The sequence below is a fragment of the Anolis sagrei genome, chromosome 2, assembly GCF_037176765.1.
Source record: "Anolis sagrei isolate rAnoSag1 chromosome 2, rAnoSag1.mat, whole genome shotgun sequence".
Taxonomy (NCBI): domain Eukaryota; kingdom Metazoa; phylum Chordata; class Lepidosauria; order Squamata; family Dactyloidae; genus Anolis; species Anolis sagrei.
In genome coordinates, this window is record NC_090022.1 from 225,365,478 (window position 1) to 225,386,090 (window position 20,613).

General features: G+C 38.6%; 1 protein-coding gene across 7 annotated transcripts in view; it reads right to left on the reverse strand.

Annotated features, from left to right (window-relative positions):
• The window catches only part of PRUNE2 (prune homolog 2 with BCH domain), a 132,117-nt gene that overhangs the window by 49,698 nt on the left and 61,806 nt on the right, over positions 1-20,613 (reverse strand). For 6 of the 7 annotated variants that reach the window (XR_009630629.2, XM_060762175.2, XM_060762174.2 and 3 more), the window contains 3 exons: positions 15,009-15,167; positions 7,531-14,026; positions 5,385-6,177 (listed from right to left, as the gene is read on the reverse strand). Coding sequence is in view for 6 of the 7 variants with exons in the window: in XM_060762175.2 (XP_060618158.2) it covers positions 5,385-6,177; positions 7,531-14,026; positions 15,009-15,167 (7,448 nt within the window). In the remaining variant the exon portion in view is untranslated. The remainder of the gene's footprint in view (positions 1-5,384; positions 6,178-7,530; positions 14,027-15,008; positions 15,168-20,613) is intronic. The other variant, XM_067464435.1, reaches the window with a different exon arrangement.

Sequence of the window (20,613 nt, forward strand, 5' to 3'; positions counted from 1 at the left end):
TATGAAGACAGCTCCTGTGATCTGCTGCCTTTCAAAGCCGTCTTCTATGCACTGTGTCAGGTTCAGCACCTGCGATGTGCAGCTTTTGCCTTTCCTGAAGCCAGCTTGCTGTGGAATCAGACATGGGTCTATCTTTTCCATAATTCTATGCAAAATAAGTCTCTCCAGAACTTTGTAAGGTGGCACAACAGGGAGATTGGTTAAGGTCTATAGCTTTTTGGATCATTATGGTCTTTGCCTGGCTTCAAGATGGCTATGACTCTTGCTTTCCTCCAGATTTTGGGGATCTGACAGGATGCAGTGCATTTGTTCATCAGTTCCAGTAGCTAGCACCTTGGTTTTGGACCAAAGTTCTTGATTTGTTCCATCCGTAGATCATCCAAGCCAGCTGCTTTGCCATTTTTACATTTATAGAGAGCCATGTCCAATTCAGTAGATGTAAAGGGTTCATGAAGGTTGTTGTTCTCAATCCCTGGTTGTCTGGCTATTGGTTTCTTTCCTACTTTGGTGGCAAGGTTGGGTTTCCCATTCTTCAAGAGTTGGTGTGCTATCTGATCTGCCTTTATGTTGGCATGAGTATTAGTTCGTGAGGGGTCATTGCTCAACCGTCTTAGCAGCCTCCACGCCTTCTGGCTGCTCCTGCCCATGTCAACCTTTGTGATCAGCTTGATCCACTGTTCTTTCTTGGCTTCAGAGATGGAGGACACAGTGCTCTGCGCTTCCTGAAGAATTTGCTAACTAAAAGAGTCTTTGTTGTGGAGCCTGTAATTATTTTCCAACAAGCCAGCTGTTTCAGGAGTAATGCCCTGAAGGTAGTTGGTTCTGCAGCCTCTCAGTATAGAGGCCCGTGAACAGGTATTTCAATAAAGTGCTCATATTCCTTAGGGATTGGCGCGACCGATATGATCATGTCATCTAACATGTCTGAGAATTTAGTCCAATCTGCCTTTCTGAAGTTGAATCTTCATTTAAATCAAGCTCCCTGAGGCCTTATGGTTGGGAACAGTTGGCATACTATTGGTCGGTGCTGTGTGTTCGGAATTGGTGGTCCCACTGATTTAGTGCATTGCTGTACAATGCTGTCGCTCACAAATAAGAGATCTAGGTTATATCCTCGGTGCCCTCTCCCGCTGTTGTAGGATGGTGGGAGCTTACTATCATGAATGAGTGATAGTTTGTGCAGTTCAGACCAGGAGAGGACAGCCTCTCCATTTTTGTCCTCTTGAGCATAGCCCCATACATGGCTATGGCTGTTAAAGTCACCAATTACTATCGCCCTTTGGTGCCTATCAAAGTTCTCAGGGGAGGAGAAACAAAACTCTTCATTTGAGGGCTTGTACACAGAGGTGATTGTGATGTTATTAAGCTCTACTGTTATAACCTCTATATTGTTTTCTTCAGTATTGTGAGCACTGCTGACTTGGAGGCCTGGTTTTACAAAGAGAGCGCTTCAATTGGTCCAGCGTGTGGCAGCCATGATACTAACAGGGGCAGCACACAGGGAGCATACAACCCCTCTGTTGCGCCAGCTCCATTGGCTACCAATCTGCTACCGGGCCCAATTCAAGGTGCTGGCTTTGGCCTATAAAGCCCTAAACGGTTCTGGCCCAAGTTACCTATCCGATCGCATCTCCACCTATGAACCCACTAGGACTTTGAGATATTCCGGGGAGGCCCTGCTCTCGATCCCGCCTGCAACACAAGCACGACTGGCAGGGACGAGAGACAGGGCCTTCTCGGTGGTGGCCCCTCGGCTGTGGAACGCCCTTCCCACGGACATCAGATTGGCTCCCTCCTTGTTGGTATTCCAGAGAAGGGTGAAAACATGGCTATTCGAACAGGCGTTTGAATAAGCAGTGCAATGACTTCAGGAATGGAACTACGACTGACAAGTTTGGATCATGATTCTAGTTATGAGACGCCACTTGAATGTTTATTACTGATAAATTGTTTAATTTGTTTCTGTGCTAATTGTTTTTAAGTATCTCTTGATGTCGCATTGAATTCTTGCCTTGACTGTTGCTCTGTTCGTGCTTGATTGTTGTAAACCGCTATGAGTCGCCTTAGGGCTGAGAATGGCGGTATACAAGCGAAGTAAATAAATAAATAAATAAATAAATAATACTGTGCATGTGATCTTTCCGCTACTAAGACCATTCCTGGAACTTTTGGTCATTTCTGTTTTTTCATCCCTGTGTGTTTCTTGGACACACAGCACATCCCATTTCTTATCTTGGCACAGTTCATAGAGCAGTTGTTCTTTGGCAGTTGACATGCCTTCAATATTGATTGAGATTATTGTGACGGTTGGTCCTGAGAAGGTCTGTTGGTTGTTTTGCTTGAATGCTGCAAGTCGCTTCTGGTCGCTTCTGAAGTGAGAGAATCAGCCATCTACGAAGACGTTGCCCAGGGGACGCCCGGATGTCTTGCAATCCTGCGAGAAGGCTTCTCTCATGATATACGTATAGTAATAAAAAAGATCAAAATGTATGGACTATTAAAACTATTTTAACCAGAACCTCCCCAATTAACCTGACAAAATGCTTAACTACTCTACCATCTCTAAGTGAGTGTTACACCAACATTTTTTTATTTTACAGATATGCAAAATGTAAATAAAAATTAAGGCAATGAGAAAAAGAATGCTATAAACAATTGTTCTATAAATCAATTATTTTCTCTTCCCGCTCTAAGTGAAGTACTCTTCTGAAACAGCACTAAACTACAGTTTGTATTCAGAAGCTATGACAGAATAATCCCTTTGTTAGGCCCATCAAAAAGGAACTTCCCACTGCAAGGAGACAGTTATACACTTATAGCCAGATTTTATGTTCACAATAAAAGAAGATCACATTTCCTTGACTTCTTTGTTCCCAGCAAGCATAGCAGCAACCCCAGGTATAACATACCACCTGACTGAACTATATCTGAATACCTACTAAATGAATTTCTCTGTGTTAACACTCAAGACACAACAGGGTCATTTTTTCTTTCTCTCCCCTTGCTTTCCAAAAATTTTGCCTGATTAAGGACCTCATCACATGGAGGTCCACAAGCCTGGGGTCAGCATGGGAAACCGTGGGGCAGGGGCCAGCTTAGTCCCCTTATCATTGTGGGTCATGGGCTGCCATCCCAAGATGTTTCTATGCTGTCCCCGGCTTCCTTGTGTGCTGTCCCCAACTTCTTCAATTAGGAGACAGGTAGTCAGCTAACTCCTTAGGGCTCCCTCTTGGTCTGCTGCAGGCATGCTGCCAACATGGAGCCCAACTGAGCCCCACCAGAAGTAGCCCTGCATCATTTGATGGCCTCCAGCTGACTCCAGCCCAGCAGCATGCCAGCAGCATGCTAAGATGGGGAAAACTACCCATCTGAGAAGGTGGGATGAGATCTAGAGCTCAATAGCTCACAAACATTTATCTGCTCTTTTTCAATGGCCAAATAAAGGTCAAAGCTAATGTGATTTTGAAACTTACAAAGAGGAGATAATCTACTTCACAGCTAGAGAAGGGTATATGCCAGTTATAATATAGCAAATGATGATGACCTGTTTTATCTCAGGAACAGAGACTCAAAGTGGCCTCAGTCTCATGAATGTAAATTACCAAATATGAGCATATATAACTCAATTGCATATATAAGCTGAGGGCAGGTTTGAGGGCCAAATGATGAATTTTGATATGACCTGTGGATAAGTCAAGAGGGGAAAGCACCAATGCCACCTTTGGGAGTCAGCCCTTTCTGTCCACTGGCACCATTACCCCATCCAGACATTAAAAGTAGCAACACAGTGGAGATAGAAGAGAGGATTGGTGCTTCTTATACAACTTCATCTCATGGAGGCCAAGAAGCATCTTCTCAGCCACTTCTTGCCATTACTGACACACTACTGGCACAGAGTCCACCAGAGACCATCAGATGATGCAGGGCTACTTCCAATGAGGATCTGTTTGGCTCCATACTGGCAACGTGCTGGCAGCAGAGAGAAACAGAGTCCAGAGGAGCTGGGGAGGAAGTCGGGGACAGTGGAAAAACATAGTGGGAAGGGATCCCATGACCAACCACTGTAAGGGGATGAAGTGGTATGCTGCCCCATGGTTTTCCTTGCTGTCCCCCGGCTTCTTGGCCTGCATATGATGAGATCCTTAGATTCTCCTGGAATGGACTAAGCTCTCACCTTTTGCCACTTTACTCACAAAGAGAAAGGTTCTTTTTTGGGAAGAGTTAATTTATAGTACAAGGAATCCACATGATGTACAGTTGTATTCCAAGCAGAATTACTGCACCCAGTTGTTAATTCGCAACAACAAAACATGGGTTTCAGGTGTATGGAAAGTTGCATAGGGCAGAATCCAGCCCAAATACATTGTTGGACTGACTGCTGCCAGTAAACAACTCTCCCCCAGAAGCTTGCTGGCAATGTCACAATTCTGGTGATCCCTTCCTGCTTCCTGACAGGACTCCAAATTTGCCTTGACTGTTCTTTAAGTAGGGTTGGCAATGGGCAGACATGGGGCTCTCACATATGGCCTTGAGGAGCAATGATTCACCTTTTCTGTAGGTTTCATGGTCCCTTGGCACTATTTAATATTTTAAAAGACACATCTGCAAAAACCAGAAGTGGAATTCTAGTATATTGTATCCACCACACCCCTTTTGACATTTAGGTTGTCTATGAAGTCACTAAGGAAGAAAACTGGCCTCTGTGACTGCTGAAGTTGACCAGCCTCAGTTGCATTGCTTTTTAAAGAAAAATTCACCCTCTGTTGCTATTCTGTGTTTGAACTTTTCTGGTTTAGATATTATACCTGAAGCTCACCCACTTTAAAACAGAACATATGAGCAAAGGAAAAGGAGGAACCAGTACTATCATTAAAAAGAATGAAATTGGAAAGGTTGGGATGAAGAGTTGAAGCAGAAGGGGAGGGACCAGTGAGCTAGTGGCTTGAGCTTCACACACCCCAATTTAAGACATGGAGGGGAACCCTCCATTTACCTTAAATGGTGCGACCTGAAGACAGGACTTTATTCTTAAATAAAGTATAGAAATATATGAAATCTATCAATTGTGTCCATGCTTGTCTTTAGTTAGTGAAAGCACTTTTGCTCACATCTGATTTCAGCCAATGCCTTTTCCATATTTCACCCTTCTATGTTCCTGAAAAGCTGTTTTTGTGGATTGGAAAATTTTCCACCACAGGGCTGCAGAAAGTTGTAGTAGACAAGAAGAGAGGACTAAATACTGAGTGCCCTGCAAAAGAAGTACTTCCCACGAATACAAATTTGCATCCATTTCAGCACAAACAGTATGCCAGGTAGCACTGGATTCTGTGCCAATTTGGTAATAAATAATAAAAATCAAATTAACTATATGGATCTATTCTTACCCTGTTATATGACTGTATTCTTCCTCTCTGTCAGCAAGTTGAATCTCCTGGTCCAATTCTTGCTCTATTACCATGCCATCTTTAGGAAGTTGTGAATGGTCATCCAAATCACCATTACCATCACCACTCTGAAATAAAAGAGCACCTGTTTTTCCATTGTGTGAAATCTCATCCTCTTGCTCCAGTAATTTGTGAGAGCTTCTGTCTAGTAGTGTTTCTATTTGTGTCTCAGAAACCAATTCCTGAATTAAAACATCTTCTAATTCTTTAACAGGATTTCCACACAGTGGCTGCATTGTGACTGCCTTGCTATAGTTTTCTTCAGGGGATACATCATCCGCTCCATGTTGGCCCACCATAGTCCATTCCTGATCTTGCACAAGGCTTCTGGATGCTTTCTTTTCATCTCCCAGTTTTTGAGGTACAACAGCAGCACATTTCTCTTCAAAATGAAAAGAATCCCATTCAGTCTCCAAAGTAGGCTGCCCTTCACTTCCATTTATTATGGAGATTGACTGAAATGTATCCGAGGAGTCTGGTGAAAAGGTTTGAAGAGAATCTGTTTGTTCTGCCACTGCTGTAGCTTCCTGCGAAGTGAAATTGCTTTCTCCTGTTACCAAGATATCCTTCCTCAAAGGTACATTTTCTTCACCACTAATGAGGACATAATCCATCTCCAGTGAAGACTGATCTTCCACTTCGTTTAACACTGTAGCTTCCTTCCTTTCTTCACTTGTCCTCTCTGTGGATGTAGACATTTTAAGATCACTACTCAGTATATCACAGGCAGCTTCTGAAATTAAACACAACAATTTCAGTTACAGCAGTTAATTCAATACTCAAGTTCATCCCACAAATAAAACAATTTTGTGTATGGCTCGTATTGTGCTTTCTGCTTAATAATAATAATGATAACAACAACAATAACAACACTTTATTTATAACCCACCCTCTCTCCCCGAAGGGACTCATTTTAAATTAGATTTAGTAAATTAGTATCTCACATATTGGGAGGGCATTTTGGTTCATTTTAACGGTAAAAGTGTGTGTTTTAGAACTGAAGAAATACAGTATATAGACAGCCCCTGGTTACAAACATTCTACTTACAAATGACCCATAGTTAAGAATGGAGGTGAGAAAAGAGGAACTGAGAGAAATCCATCCCCAGAAAGGGGAATTGACTACTGGAAGAGTTATCATGGGGGAAAGGGACCTCAACTGAAGCTTTCCCAACAGTTCTTGTTTACACAACAAGCAATTCTTTTCAAAATCCAATTATCACAGGGACAGAAAGTGAGCTAAAATCTTCTGAACAGGAGCACAAACAGCAAAAACAAACATTCCCTATTCTATTCAAAGCTCTCTCTCTCTCTCTCTCTCTCTCTCTCTCTATATATATATATATATATATATATATTGGTTACACTAAAAAATGTACCTGCTCCGACTTACATACAAATTCAACTTAAGAACAAACCTACAGAACCCATCTTGTTTGTAACTTGACGACTGCTTGCATACTTTATTTCTTCAGTTCTAAAATATACTTTTTCCTATATAAAAATCTCTAAAAATGGGGAGCATCTTACAATCATAGGTGTATCTTATGTATTTTTGGTAGTGGTGGTGGTCCTTAAATTAGGGTGCATCTTACATTTAAAGATATACAATATATATCTTTAACTGTATTTTTGCCAGTATGTGGAATAGTAATAAACACAGGCCTGCTAAACCGAGATTCAAAAACTTTTCTTAAAAAGTTATGCTGGTTTTATAGAAACTTGGCATTTTCAATCCAAAAATGATCTCAGGTTTTCTCCATTACAAACACTTTTTTCATAACTTGCGGTGACATTTCTATGCTATTAAATGTGAACTGAATGAAAAAAAAATTTTAATGAAGACCTTCTAAAACACATTAAAAACTTCTACAATATTTTGTTTAAGTTGGAGGAGGGGTTTCATCTCAGGCCTGTGTAATAAATATTGCCAGCTTTAAACAGGGATTGCAATGGATAGGTTTAGGCACAGAGCTTCTTATCCCTCAAATACAATCCCAGCTATTGCCTGTATGAAAGAAACTGACTGGTCTAATTTTAAAATAAGACTAGTTTGCTTGTTTTAATGCACACATTAATTTCTTACCATTGCCCAGGCATACAACTCCATCTGCTGGTGAACTAATATGAACTGATTCTGCTTCATACTTGAATTTTTTCAAAGAGTCAGATGACATGGGAGTTATTTCAGGTTCCAACAAAGAAGCCCAGTCTTGATCTTCTTGAGAATATCCTCTGGCTTTGGGATTGGTATGACTATGTACAGCTTTTGAAAGATTAATTTCACCTTCACCAACTCGGGAATCAATATGACTTGAATTTGTCCCATGTGCAAATTCTTTCGATACGTTTGAATGTTCATCAGATTCCAGCAAAAGTGAATCCCAACCTTGATCTTCTTGAACACATTCTGCAACTTCACCTCGGAAAGCAATATCTTTAGATTTCAAAATGTTAATGTCATTGTCACCTGTTGGTGATTCAATATTACTTGAATCTGTTTCATACTCAAATTTTTTCAAAGTGCAAGAAGATCCAGGAGTCCCATCAGATTCTATTAACAGGGATCCCCAACTATGATCAACTTGAGAACTTTCATCTTTTATATCCTTAGGGTCACATTCTGAAATGTTCGTGTCACCTTCTTGATGAGTGTATTCTGCACCAAATGCTACATCAAATGGAGAAGTACATGCATATGGTGAATGTCTATCAGGTGATTCTGTAAACCACGGGCTGTGATTCTCCTGTATATTTTCAGGTTCTTGTAAAATTTCAGTAACATTTTGGCTTCCTGTATCATACACAAAATCTTCCATCTCTTCTTCTATGGAGGCCTGCAATGAATGCAACTGTGTGGATCTTGTATGTATTTCTGTACTTTCATCATCTATGATTGCCAAAGAATTACTTGCATTTACTATGACAGTTGGGCTATTGGCAATTGCTGTCTTACTGATGCTGTGTTCTATTACAATTTCATCATTAACATGGATATCTGATACTTCTTGTTGATCATCATTCCCTGTTATATGGTCAAAGTCTGAAAACTGATTATCATCAGCAAAGGGATCACTTACAGAATCATCTATAGGCAAAACAGGAGCAACAGCAGGACACATGGATTTATCTACAAAAGCAGAGACTTCCTTTTCTTCAATGCTTTTCTTTTCAAATGCACAATTATCTAGATTTAGAGATACTGCTTCTATACTTTCTATACTTGGCAAATTGTCTACTTCAAAAGATTTTTTGTTTTCTGTGTCAGAAATCTGCACATTTACCATTCCATTTTCAAGTGGTTCTTCCATTCTACTAGTTGACAGCTGGTTAGACTCCTCAATGTTTGCCTCAAAATTATCTGGAAGGCATGAACCATTTCCTTCAGGATGTATCTCTTCTCTGTCAATCACCAGCTTCTGATTAAAATAAAAGTCTGTATCTCTGTACATATCTGACAGCATTGGAGACATATGAGTAGCATTGTCAGGCTCAGATAGGACAGAAGACTGAGCACATGTTTGCTTGTTTTCATATTCGTGGCAAACATCAGGACTGCTTGAGGCCTGTGAACTGCTATCTTGATCACAGTGACTTAATATATCAGGATTTTCTTTGTTTGTTCTCAGATTGAAAGGCTGTTCTACAACATTCCACAAATCTGGATCAACAGTGAATCCCTGACAGTCTACAGGATTGTTATTTTGTAATATATCTGGAACAAATGCATTTTCAAATGGTACTCTGTCTTCATCAAAGTTTGGGCTGGGTGTACTTACTGTTAGAGGTTGTGTAGTATTTGGCAAATATATGTCATGTGAATCTAATGGAGTTTGAGTATATGGGTCTCCTATGTTTATTGCGCTTGGATCACTAGAAGCTATATTCAAATTATCTTGTAACAGACCAAGCTTGGGATCTACCTGAGCAAGTGCATTAAACAGGCTTGACTTCCAGTCTTCTTCATGAACTTGTTTAAGATATTCCTGGTCACTAACAACAGAAGCAAAAGGTTCTTGCTTAACACCCCCTTCATTGTTGTATGATTGTGAATCATACTCTTCAAAGTTTACAGAAACATGATCTGAACCTTCTGGTGGTTTATCCAAGGAGTGTTCTCCATTTTCATATTCGCCTTCACTATGATATGGAGTGGATTCATTTTCATCGATTGCAGCATTTAGTTCTTCAAGGTTTTCACTTCTTTCTGTGAGTACTCCCAAAACATAATGGCCTGTGGTTATGGAATCATTCATTTCAAAATCATAACTGGTATTAAATACTTGACCCACTGAACTGTCACCTTGTTTTTGCAAATCCCACCATTCTGAAGAATCATTTGGAAACCCAAGATCTTCAACTGTGGACTTCTGAGGTGTGTCTAATGAACTTTCAGAATGACCATGGAGTAGTAAATCCCATGCATCTGAAGTCTTTGATGCATATTCTTTTTCATGAGTTATAGTCAAGGTTTGGTCATGTATGTCATCCTGAGTTTCCCAGTGTGCTAAATGCTCAGAGGGTTCATAAAAATAATCCTTCGTTGAAGTATTACAGGTACCATCACCTTCAGAACATTTATTAAATGCAACTAGATTTTGTTCCAAACTGGCCCAAGCATCTGAACTTTCGGAATTAGCTTCTGGGTTTGTCCCACAGCAATACAAAGATTCCTGAGTTATCATATCTTCCTCCAGTTGATCAGGATTTACATCTGATAGTTTTCCTGACTCATGTACATTTGAATATTCTGAATATTCATCTAATCCAGGACTTGATAAAGAAGAAACTGTATCATCCTCTATGTGAGTATTCCAAAGGTCTAAGTTTTTTGGAACTTTGTGATCAGTGCTTGTCTCAGAATCTTCTTGGCTTTTATTCTCAAGCAATTCTTTTTCATATGCTTCTATTTTACCATTTGTAATATCCAAATCCTCTGCATTTCCTTTTTCAGTAATAGCTGTTTGCAAGCTGTTCCAAGTATGCATATTTGTAGAAGAATCACTGAAATCTGGAGTTGTAGCACATGAATGTGTATTGTCATGAATGAAATTGCCTTTGACGTCAATATCTGCAGGGAGAGTGTATGTGGTATCTGATTTTTCAAGTACTTCTTTTATTTTGGGGCTTACAACAACAGAATGTGCTTGTTCATTCACTGTTACATTCCAAGCATCCAGAATTTGGGACAATTCATGATGAGGTATAACGTCAATATATGTCTTGTTTGACACTTTATTTTCAGATTCTAGACTTTCAAAAGTTTCATCTCTTTCAACATAATCCATTTTATAAGAAACTGAATTACTTATTGTAGGTGTACCTGTTGCATATTTAGTATATTCTACATCTGGATTTTGTGGAATATCGGTTGATTTTTCTTGATTTATATCTTCCAAAGAAGAAGACCTGACATTCAAATTAGATATTATCTCTTCATATAAATATCCCTGTTGTCCTCTTTCTGGTAGTGGTGTTTCATCGTGTAGCAAAAGATCTGATGACTCAGACACACTCTTCCCCAATTTATCCCATTGGTCTTCATTCTCAACAAATATTACAGAAAGCTTTTCTTGATTGTTCACCTTTTCCACGGAACCTAGAGAAGGCCTTTCCAGCTCAGGAGTCTTTTGCGGGGTCAAATCCTGATCAAAACATTTCTGGACTGATGTCAATGCCACATTTAAACTGTATTTTAAATCATCAGTGATATCAAGATGAACCAAAGGTTTGCTACCATCTTTGGAAGACATAGCAAAGCAATCTATATTGCTATCTGGGGGGGTTTCTTTCTTGTCCTCATTGACAGGATAAGTCCAATTAGGAAATAGTGTGCTTATGTCTGATGGTTTTGCTGCTTCTTTGGGATTTCCACTCTCTCTTGTTTTTTCAGATGACCTAGGATCATCAGGCACTGTCTTGCTTTCATCTGAATTACTAACATATGACAGAATAAGTAAAGATGATGGTGGTGTGCTATCATTCTGTGTTAATTCATTTTTAATATTGTCAAAAATATCATGTTCACTTCTTTCATCATTCCCCCTTTTACATTCCTCAACTTTTTGTGCTGAGGCAGAAGAAGCATCAATATGTTCTAGTCCAGACTCTTGACTGCATTGAAGTTGCTGATTCCACTGATCTAAACGTTTGTCTAGAAGCTCACTGTCCTGCTCTGTTTGTTCAGTTCTTTTTATTCCACTATTAACTGAAATGGTGCTCTCCCTGTCATTGGTGTCATTAGAAAAGTCTCCACTAGTTGTTTCAGCTTTTTCTTTGGACTTGTGTTTAATATTACCTAAAAGTGAATGACTTCTGTGTGCAGAAGTCACAATTAATCCACAGTCTTCAGAGCTAGAAGGACTGCTTTCATCAACACAGTAGTCACCTGAAAAATGTGTGGCACCTTGTTGTTCTAAATGCTGTGAAATAGTGTTTGTTATAAAGTTGACCTTAGAATGTTTAGGTTCTGTTTGGTTCTCGGGACCTCTGTCTTTCCAACCAGTATCAAATGAAGGTATAGGAGATGGTTGAAGCAATGTTTTCTTCTCTGTTATATCATATCTTTCATGTTCATTTGAGTTTGAATTTATCATTTTATCAAAGATGGGTTCTTGGTGAGAAATCTTTCCTTCACCTTCTTTTTCATCTCCAGTTCCTGATGGTGATATGTAGGAATCAGAGGTTGAATAATTTGTATCTGGTGGAGAAACAACTAAGTCATCACATGTATTTGATGTGATGAAGTCTGGATCTCTGTATGACAGGAAGGGATCTTCCCAGGAGACAAGTATATTTTCTCTCATGTTTGAGTCAGATACATCCCATCCTTCGATGCTGTCAACTTGTTTGGATTTTTCCACAGTGTTGTTTTGGTATTCCAAGGTCAATTTAACATTCTTCTGCATATTATTAATGTGAGATTGTGTATTTGTATATGTTCTGCAGTTATCTATTGAACTTTGATTATCTTTAATTTTGGATTGTAAATCCACTTGATTGGTTAGCTTTTCATATTCACCTTCTCCAGAGAGTTCTGGCAAATGTTTAGACACAGACCATGTATCACAATTCCTTTGTGAAATGTGATCAAAATCTACTGGAGGAACATTCCAGGCATCCTCAGAAAGTTCAGAAACATCACAATCTGGCTTTGACCAAACATTAGGTGAATTAGTTTCCACGTATCCACTGTGATGGTTGGTATTATCCCATTTATCAGTTCTTGAAGGCATTGGTTGATTGGATTTCCACATGCTAGAAAAAATTTCCCTTTGTTGCCCATTGCCTTTTTCATTGTTTTCCAAAGTAAACTCATTCTGGATAGGACTAAGTTGATCATCCCAAAATTCCAGATGCTCCCGTTGTTTTTGCACATAGACAGAATCGGACGCTCTTCTGTCAGTTTCTTGTCCCAAGTGTAGACTTGCTTTATGATCTTTCCATGAATCAGGATTCTGAAATACAGCTTCTGTATCAGCTGACCTCCATGTAGCAGCATCTTTTGAATCTAATTCATAGCCTTCCCACCAACTGCCATATCTAACACGAGATGGAGGATTCACATAATTAATTTCATTAATTTTTTTAATTACATCTTGTGGATAAAGTAAAGGTGGCCCACTATCTAAAGGTGATGTATCCACAAGGCTGTTCATTGGGGTTGGTGGAGTCCTTCTCTCAGCAGTTTTCATCAATTCGGAAGAAGGCGGAGAATCATTTTCCAAGGCAATCAAACTTGCTTTTGTTTCAGTAAAATCTCTAGGATTTTCTTGCTGGTTTTCATGCTCATTAAATTTTACTATGTCATTGTCTTCATTTCTTGTCATTGGCAAATCAGCTGAATAATTTGAAATGTCATATTCGGATGAATTGGTCTCATCATGTATTTTTGTGTCAGCTTGCTGCTGTCCTTCTGATGAGCCACTGTCATGCGAGAAATCGTCACCAAGGGAGCAATCCACAGAATGAGAAGACTCTGTCTGAACTGCAGTCATTGGTGGTAAATCAAAATTGAAAAAATCAAAATTGTCACTGCTGTTTGTAGACTGAGGTTTTTCTTCAGCTACTGCTCCTTCAGGAATAGGGCTATAAGAGTCAAAGCCAGAGAGGAAGCTGTGATGAGATGCAGCCCCCTCAGCTACTGGGCTATCATCACTAAGAAAAACCGAGCTTTCCTTGGAAGACCTGCTGCTTCTGATAGTAGCAAGTCCACTGTCTGGACTCACAAGATCCACATTAATGTCAGCATGGACTTGAGCAGATCCATTATGATCTTGAGGGTTATCTATAAAGTTGACAACATTTGACTGAGGTTCAATATCAGAACCATACAATTCAACGATTCCAGAAGACCCTTGGGAAAGTGGCGCACTTCCAGCAACAGCTTCAGTGGAAGATGTCCTACTGTTTGCTAACATCTCTGGGTGTCTTCTGGTGATAACATCTTTCATTAGCAGAAAAATTTCATTGCAATTTGCTGTAGAATTTTCTTGCTGATAAAGGAGCAGTTGGTCACATCCATATTCCAGAGGATCCAGTTCCAGGCAAGGATTCTGACATTCTTCTAGCTCACAACATATCTGTTGAAGAAGAGCAGTGTTAAAAGGGGAGAAGAAGATGTAGAGGAGAATGGGAAGAATACAGTGATAAGGAATTGACCATTTATATTCTTTGCTTTGCTTTAGCCAGCCAGCTCTGTAACTAACATGCAGAGGAAGTCAAACCTAACATCTCTGGCTGAGTATAAAGCCATTAAAACATAGCTATTACAAGCCTAATGGGAAATGCAATTGGCCTTCTCCATTTGCTAAGGTTAGAAATACAGAACCCTTGCAAATGTGGGAATATTTTTTAACCTGAAAAAAAAAACATCTCTACAAATCTTTAGATCCTTTGGTGTGACTCTATGGCCAACTTCAAATGCATTGGAAGACCTAGAGATTGCTATAGAGATTATATCAATTAAATCCCCAAAAGTTAATCCTGAAAATATGGAAGGCTGGCTGTATATTTTAGCAAAACTTAGACTTCTAACAGGATTATTTAAGGCTTTAAGTTTGGAGGCAGCACAGCTGTAATTAAACAACTGACTTGATACTTAGGAGACTCACTTTCAGCCTGCTGCCTGTCTCTTTTGGACCAGTTTCATATCCTTCCTTTTAAAACAATTTCTTTTAAAACATCTATTTTTCATCCTTTTTAAAACAATCATTTTTAGGATTGCATAACTCATCCCAACACTGTGAAAAAATGTGCCAGGTGTTTCTGCAGGAACCCCTTTATTTCTCTGAAATGCTTCCAGAGAAATAAGCAACAATACTAAGCAATTGTTTAATATTTTCCTTCTCGGTGAGAGCTAAGCATTCCTGTCCATTCTGCCAACTGCAATTTCCTGATAACTTGGGAAGACCCATGCATGGAACGATGGGACCAAATGGGTACTTTGGCCACAGACTCTATAAAAATTGCTGTTTCCATCCCCATCATGGTATTCACTGTTGTCCTCCTGCCCTATTTTTACACAAGATGCAATTCCTTAATTCCTTCATTCATGATTCATACCTGATTTCCCAGCTCCATGTTTTCTGAATAAACAGCTATTTGCCTTTTTTCTTGCTCCTCTTCTGATAAGTATCTGGCCAAAATGACAAGGACATCAAAGCCATATTTGTCCACAAATGCTTTTAAATCTCCAGTTATATTTCTGTGCAAGAGGCAGTCCTGAAATATGACAAAATTATTCCTGACTGAATAAATTAATTAATTATTTCTACTTCCAGACATAGCTTAATTGAGTTAATGAACATCATGAGTCACCTGTTCATATATTATATACTAGTAACTTGTCCATATATTTTGCTAAGAAACTGTTCAGTCTGTAAATATCATGTTAGACGGGTAAACATTTTTACAAGGGTATTAAAGTATTTTCTCTTTGAGGAAGCAACTACCACATTTTGCCAAAAGTACAAGGTTTGACTTAATTAAATATAAAGAATCATAACATCTAATGCATATGTTGGAAGGAAGAGCATGGACATCTACTGTTACTAAAGTTAAGTTACTAAACATAAGCTGCTCTGAGAGCCTTTGTGGCTAAACAGCAGGATATAAATATGCTAAATAAATATATAAAAATTAATAAATATCCCAAAAGTAATAGGCAGATAATAATTATCTACCAGTCAAAGTATTAAAAACATGAGATGTGAATCCTGGTAATAATATATAGCTTAGCTACACATAAGTCACGAGATTATAGTCTGGAATACCTATGCTTATTGAAATTTATACAGGTTGAGTATTCCTGGTCCAAAATGCTTGGGACTAAACATTTTCTTTTTCTTTTTTCAGATTTATATCTTGAATTAAGGGCAGGGTACAAAGGGGATTCATATCACATTCTGTGTCTGCTGAATTTTCCTTCAAAAAGACTAGACATTGGATGTCAGCACACTTTCCATCCTTTTAGCAAAGTAGTCGGGAATGGAAGGGGAAAATCTGCCCCACCCTCTGCATTTGCATATAAGGGAGATTTGCCCGATATAATGTCTTCACTTCCCTGTGTTGCCAAGCACATTTCCCATTTCTATCTGCTTACTTTGCTGTAAAATATTAAATAACAGTGCATTATTGTCTGCATTATTAACATGTTTGAAATTATTGCTTGCTGTGCTTTATAACTTAACCTGAGCATTTTGTGTTGACGTTTCTATAATAAATAAAACTTTGTTTATACCCCAATGGGACTCAGAGCGGCTTACATGAGGCCAAGCCCAACAACACATCAATAAAGCAAAAACAATAAGCAAAAAATATATAAATAATATTACTCACATATAAACAGGAATACGCAAGGATTTAAAAAAACCTATGGCCGGGCCAAATGTAATAGTTTAAAATTTAAAAAATAAATGCTGGGCATGAACAGAGGTAGGATATATCTGGTAGTAGGATTTTAAAAGAAATGGAGAGCAACCCAATGAGTAGTTAAAGTGCTTCTGAGGACATTTTGCTGGGGATTATTTCCTTATTAAGGGAAGGCACATTGGAACAGCCTTGTTTTCAGACTCCTCCTAAAGACTGCCAATGTGGGGGCTTGTCTCATATCCTTGGGGAGTGAGTTCCAGAGTCAGGGGGCCACCACAGAGAAGGCACTCTCTCTCATCCCCACCAATCGCGCCTACGAAGGGGGTGGGAGCGAGAGCAGGGCCTCTCCAGATGATCAAAGAGATCGCGTGGGTTCATACACAGAAATGGGTCATGCAGGTAAGTGGGTCCCAAACCATTCAGGGCTTTGTAGGTTAGAACTTGCACCTTGAATTGGGACCGGAAAATGAATGGCAGCCAATGGAGCTCCTTAAACAGAAGTATTGATAGAACTATTGGTTCTGTGTTGCTGGGTTGAGCATAATATGGTTGGCATCCTCTTAGTAGCATGCACAGGCAGAGGCCCTCCATATGTTTGCATATGTGTTTTTCAAAATCATGTCAAGAGACATGTATCCCACCATCTGTGACACACAACACAGCCAAATGCTATTCTTTCAAGCACATACACACTATATGAACTATGGAATTGCTGTAGAAGTTCAGTGGTAAATCCAGAGGTGGAGTTGGAATGGTCAACTATAGTGTATTCTGCATGTCCAACTAGAAGAATCCTGTATTGGCAAACTGAAGAGAAACCCTTTTATTCAACCATTGTTAATGATAAATTGAAGACATATATGCAAAGAGTGGATGTATCAGTACTGAGTATGAAAATGCAATGGTTTGAAAATACAGAATGCATGTTTATGTGATATAATTAGAAAGAAGTTTTAAAAGTTTTAAAAGATTTACATTGTCCCCTGGGAAATCAGCTTTTAAATTAATTCATCCCCAACATTATATACTTCAGGAACCAGGCAATCTAATGATTTGTGACAAATTCTTACCTTATTGTAAATACTAAACTACTAAAGGAAGTCAGAGCTATTTTAAAATATTGCCAATACTATATAGAGAACGCTACACAAATACTTATATATAGTGATCATCTTTTATTCATTCCATTTAGTTGTATTATACCCAAATCCATTGCAGCCACGATTTCCTGTTTCCATTAACACAGTGGTTCTCAACCTATGGGTCCCCAGATATTTTTGGCCTACAACTCCCAGAAATCCTTACCAGCTGTTAGGATTTCTGGGAGTTGAAAGTCAAAATATCTGAGGACCCACAGGTTGAGAACCACTACCATTAACAGTTCCCACTGCCCAAAAGATATTTTTAAAATCAGGAATCCTCCAGAACAAATTGGGATGTATTGTAGGAGTTGGAGGTTGGATAGAAACCAAGGAAGAAACTGACTTATGTGGCCAGATATTGTGAATCATATTTCTGACATTTTTCATTTCCTAATAGTTGCAATTCTTTTGAACCTAAGTGAGTCAAATAACAGTTGCATGGTATTTTAAAATTGAGCCCTTTTACGGTTGTAGACATTGTATTTTAAGTCAACTGATCAATTGTTTGTAATTGAATCCAAATTTTAAATCATCTTTTCCTTCAGCTTCTGTCAAAAAATGGGAGTAATATTTTGAAAATTCTTTTGTTTCCTGTCACAATTTCTGAAAACCATTGGTATCTTATATTTATTTATCTTATTTTTCTTTATTACTCACATAAGAAATTTGTCATATGGTGGATGCTATTGAAAATAGACTGCCTTTTAAACTCATTTTTCTAAATTCCATTACATCTCAATTATTTGCAAAGGAACATATTCCCTTTAATTTGGATTTTCATCTTAAAGTTGATTATAATGCTTGAAAAATCTGGATATTGTTGTAGCCTTTATGAATGCAATGGATTCATCCAACATGCATCTCTAACACAATTCAGAGAAACAGTATGTTCCCAATTGAAAATGATATTGATAGAGAATATGTTATACATTATTTTGCAAAACAAAGTTATTTTACTGTAGCTTTATTTGCAACCATACATACATGGGAATTAAAAAGTACCACTTTGGGCATAACTCTAACAACAGATTTTCTTTTGTTTTTGTCCTTCTCAATAGTTATACTTTCTGATTGATGGCATCTGACAGTTGATTACCCAAGTGAGCCCCTTGTAAATGTACATTGCATATACATCTGACTCTTTGGAGGAGCTAGCTGTGTCAATATTAACCTGACCAAATTAAGAATAAGATGCCTCTTTTGTTCTTCACACTTTTCACATGGAGAGCGCAATATGGCTTTTGTCAGAGGTGCTCCATCATGTTGGCTCAAGGAAACTGTCAGTACAGTTTGGGATTCGTTATTCATGGGCAGATATCCTGATGGGTCTAATGAAGCCTTTCTGCTGACAACTCATTTGCTAAAAATACCCAACCATTGCAAAGTACAAATGAGGAATATATTTCTTTCCTCATTACTGTGTTTTCCTCTCACAATGGCAATTATGTCATGAACCTTTGTGATACTCAAGCTGGGCTGCACTGAACTTCACCATGCAATCTTTATAGCAATAGCCTGGGCATCGGTCATGGTCACTATTTCTGTTTCCTTGTTTCTTACTCCTCGACAAACTTTATGACATCTTTAAATTGCAATATAATAGGGTAAACACCAATGTTGTTGCACACATGCCGTGCAGACAGCCTGTGAGCCATTTGTTGAAAATTTTGAGCTAATTAATGCAAGCCCCCCTCCTGAACACAGCCATGGGTCATTTTTTAATAAAAGTTTTCAGGTAATGTCATCAAAGTTGAAGCAACTAGACAGACAGACAGACAGACAGACAGACAGACAGACAGACAGATAGACAGACAGACAGACAGACAGACAGGCAGGCCAATAGCTCAGTCTATATAATTGACTACTATGATCATTCTCTCTCATATAAAATTACATTCAATATTCCATAGGCATATCATCATATTTTTCTGAAAAAAATGTATCAAATAGGGTTCCATAAACAATCTCATCCTTACAGCTTAATGTGTAATATGCTATGTGACAAATATAACATGTCTCTTTGATTAATCCATCTCATATATTATGGGGCACATCACAGGTAGAAATGGGAATTTTGAAACATATGAATCCACATTTCTCAAAAATGTTTGAAGTGATGCACATTCTTCTTTCTTCTACTATAGTCCAGAATAAATTCAAATTAAGTAAGTGATGGAATAAATAAAATCTACCTAGAACAGGCATTACGCTGACCGACCTATAATCACTTTAGAGTCCCTTGTTTGGGTTCTCTGCTTCTTCGTAACCAATCATATTTTCTTTCTTTAGGAAAGCTTTTAAGATCTATCTGTTCTGGACAGCCTTTCTGGGAGTATATTTTTATAATGCCAATCATTTTTTTTCAAATGAATTTTTCATGTTTTCTTCTGTTTGGTTCCTGCCTCACTTTCCCTGCTTCTCTTATCCTTCTTATTATATTCAGTTTGATATTCTGAGCCTGCAGGCAAGAGATTATCATTTTAATAATGTACTGGAGAACCACCTAGGATTTCTAAGCACTCTGTAAATAAAACATGATGGTATTTCAGAATGGCAATGACATAGTCCTGTAAAGAGTTTTTTGGCAAAGGATATTTTCAAAATGGATACCTGTCCTTTTCCAATCTGGAAGAACAGCCTAAGCATTTTCACTCTGCATTTACACCACATACTCATAGATACTGTGTTCAAAATGCACAGAAGGTTTCCTTTCCATTATTCCCTAATAGCAGATCAAAAGTAGCCCTGCACTGATGGGGCAACTTTGTTGTTGTTGTTGTTGTTGTAGTTGTTGTTTGCCTTCATGTCATTCCCAACTTATGGAAACTTTTACATGAACCCATCAAGTTTTTTTGTCAAGATTTGTTCGGAGGGAATTGTCACCGCTTTCCTCCGAGACAATGTAACTTGCTGAAAGAGTATAAGTTATCCAAGGTAACCCAATGGTTTTCCATGGTGAGGCAGACATTTGAATTCTGATTTTCCAGAGTCCAACAAATTACACAATGGGGCAATTACATGTGGCCAACAGAATCTTGTATTTTACTGTATTATATAGTCTTTGTATAGTTTGGCATACAGCCAGAACATTATTGGTAAACAACACTAGTTTGGGTGGTAGAGGCAGGATGAAAAAGGCTATAGGATTTGCAGCT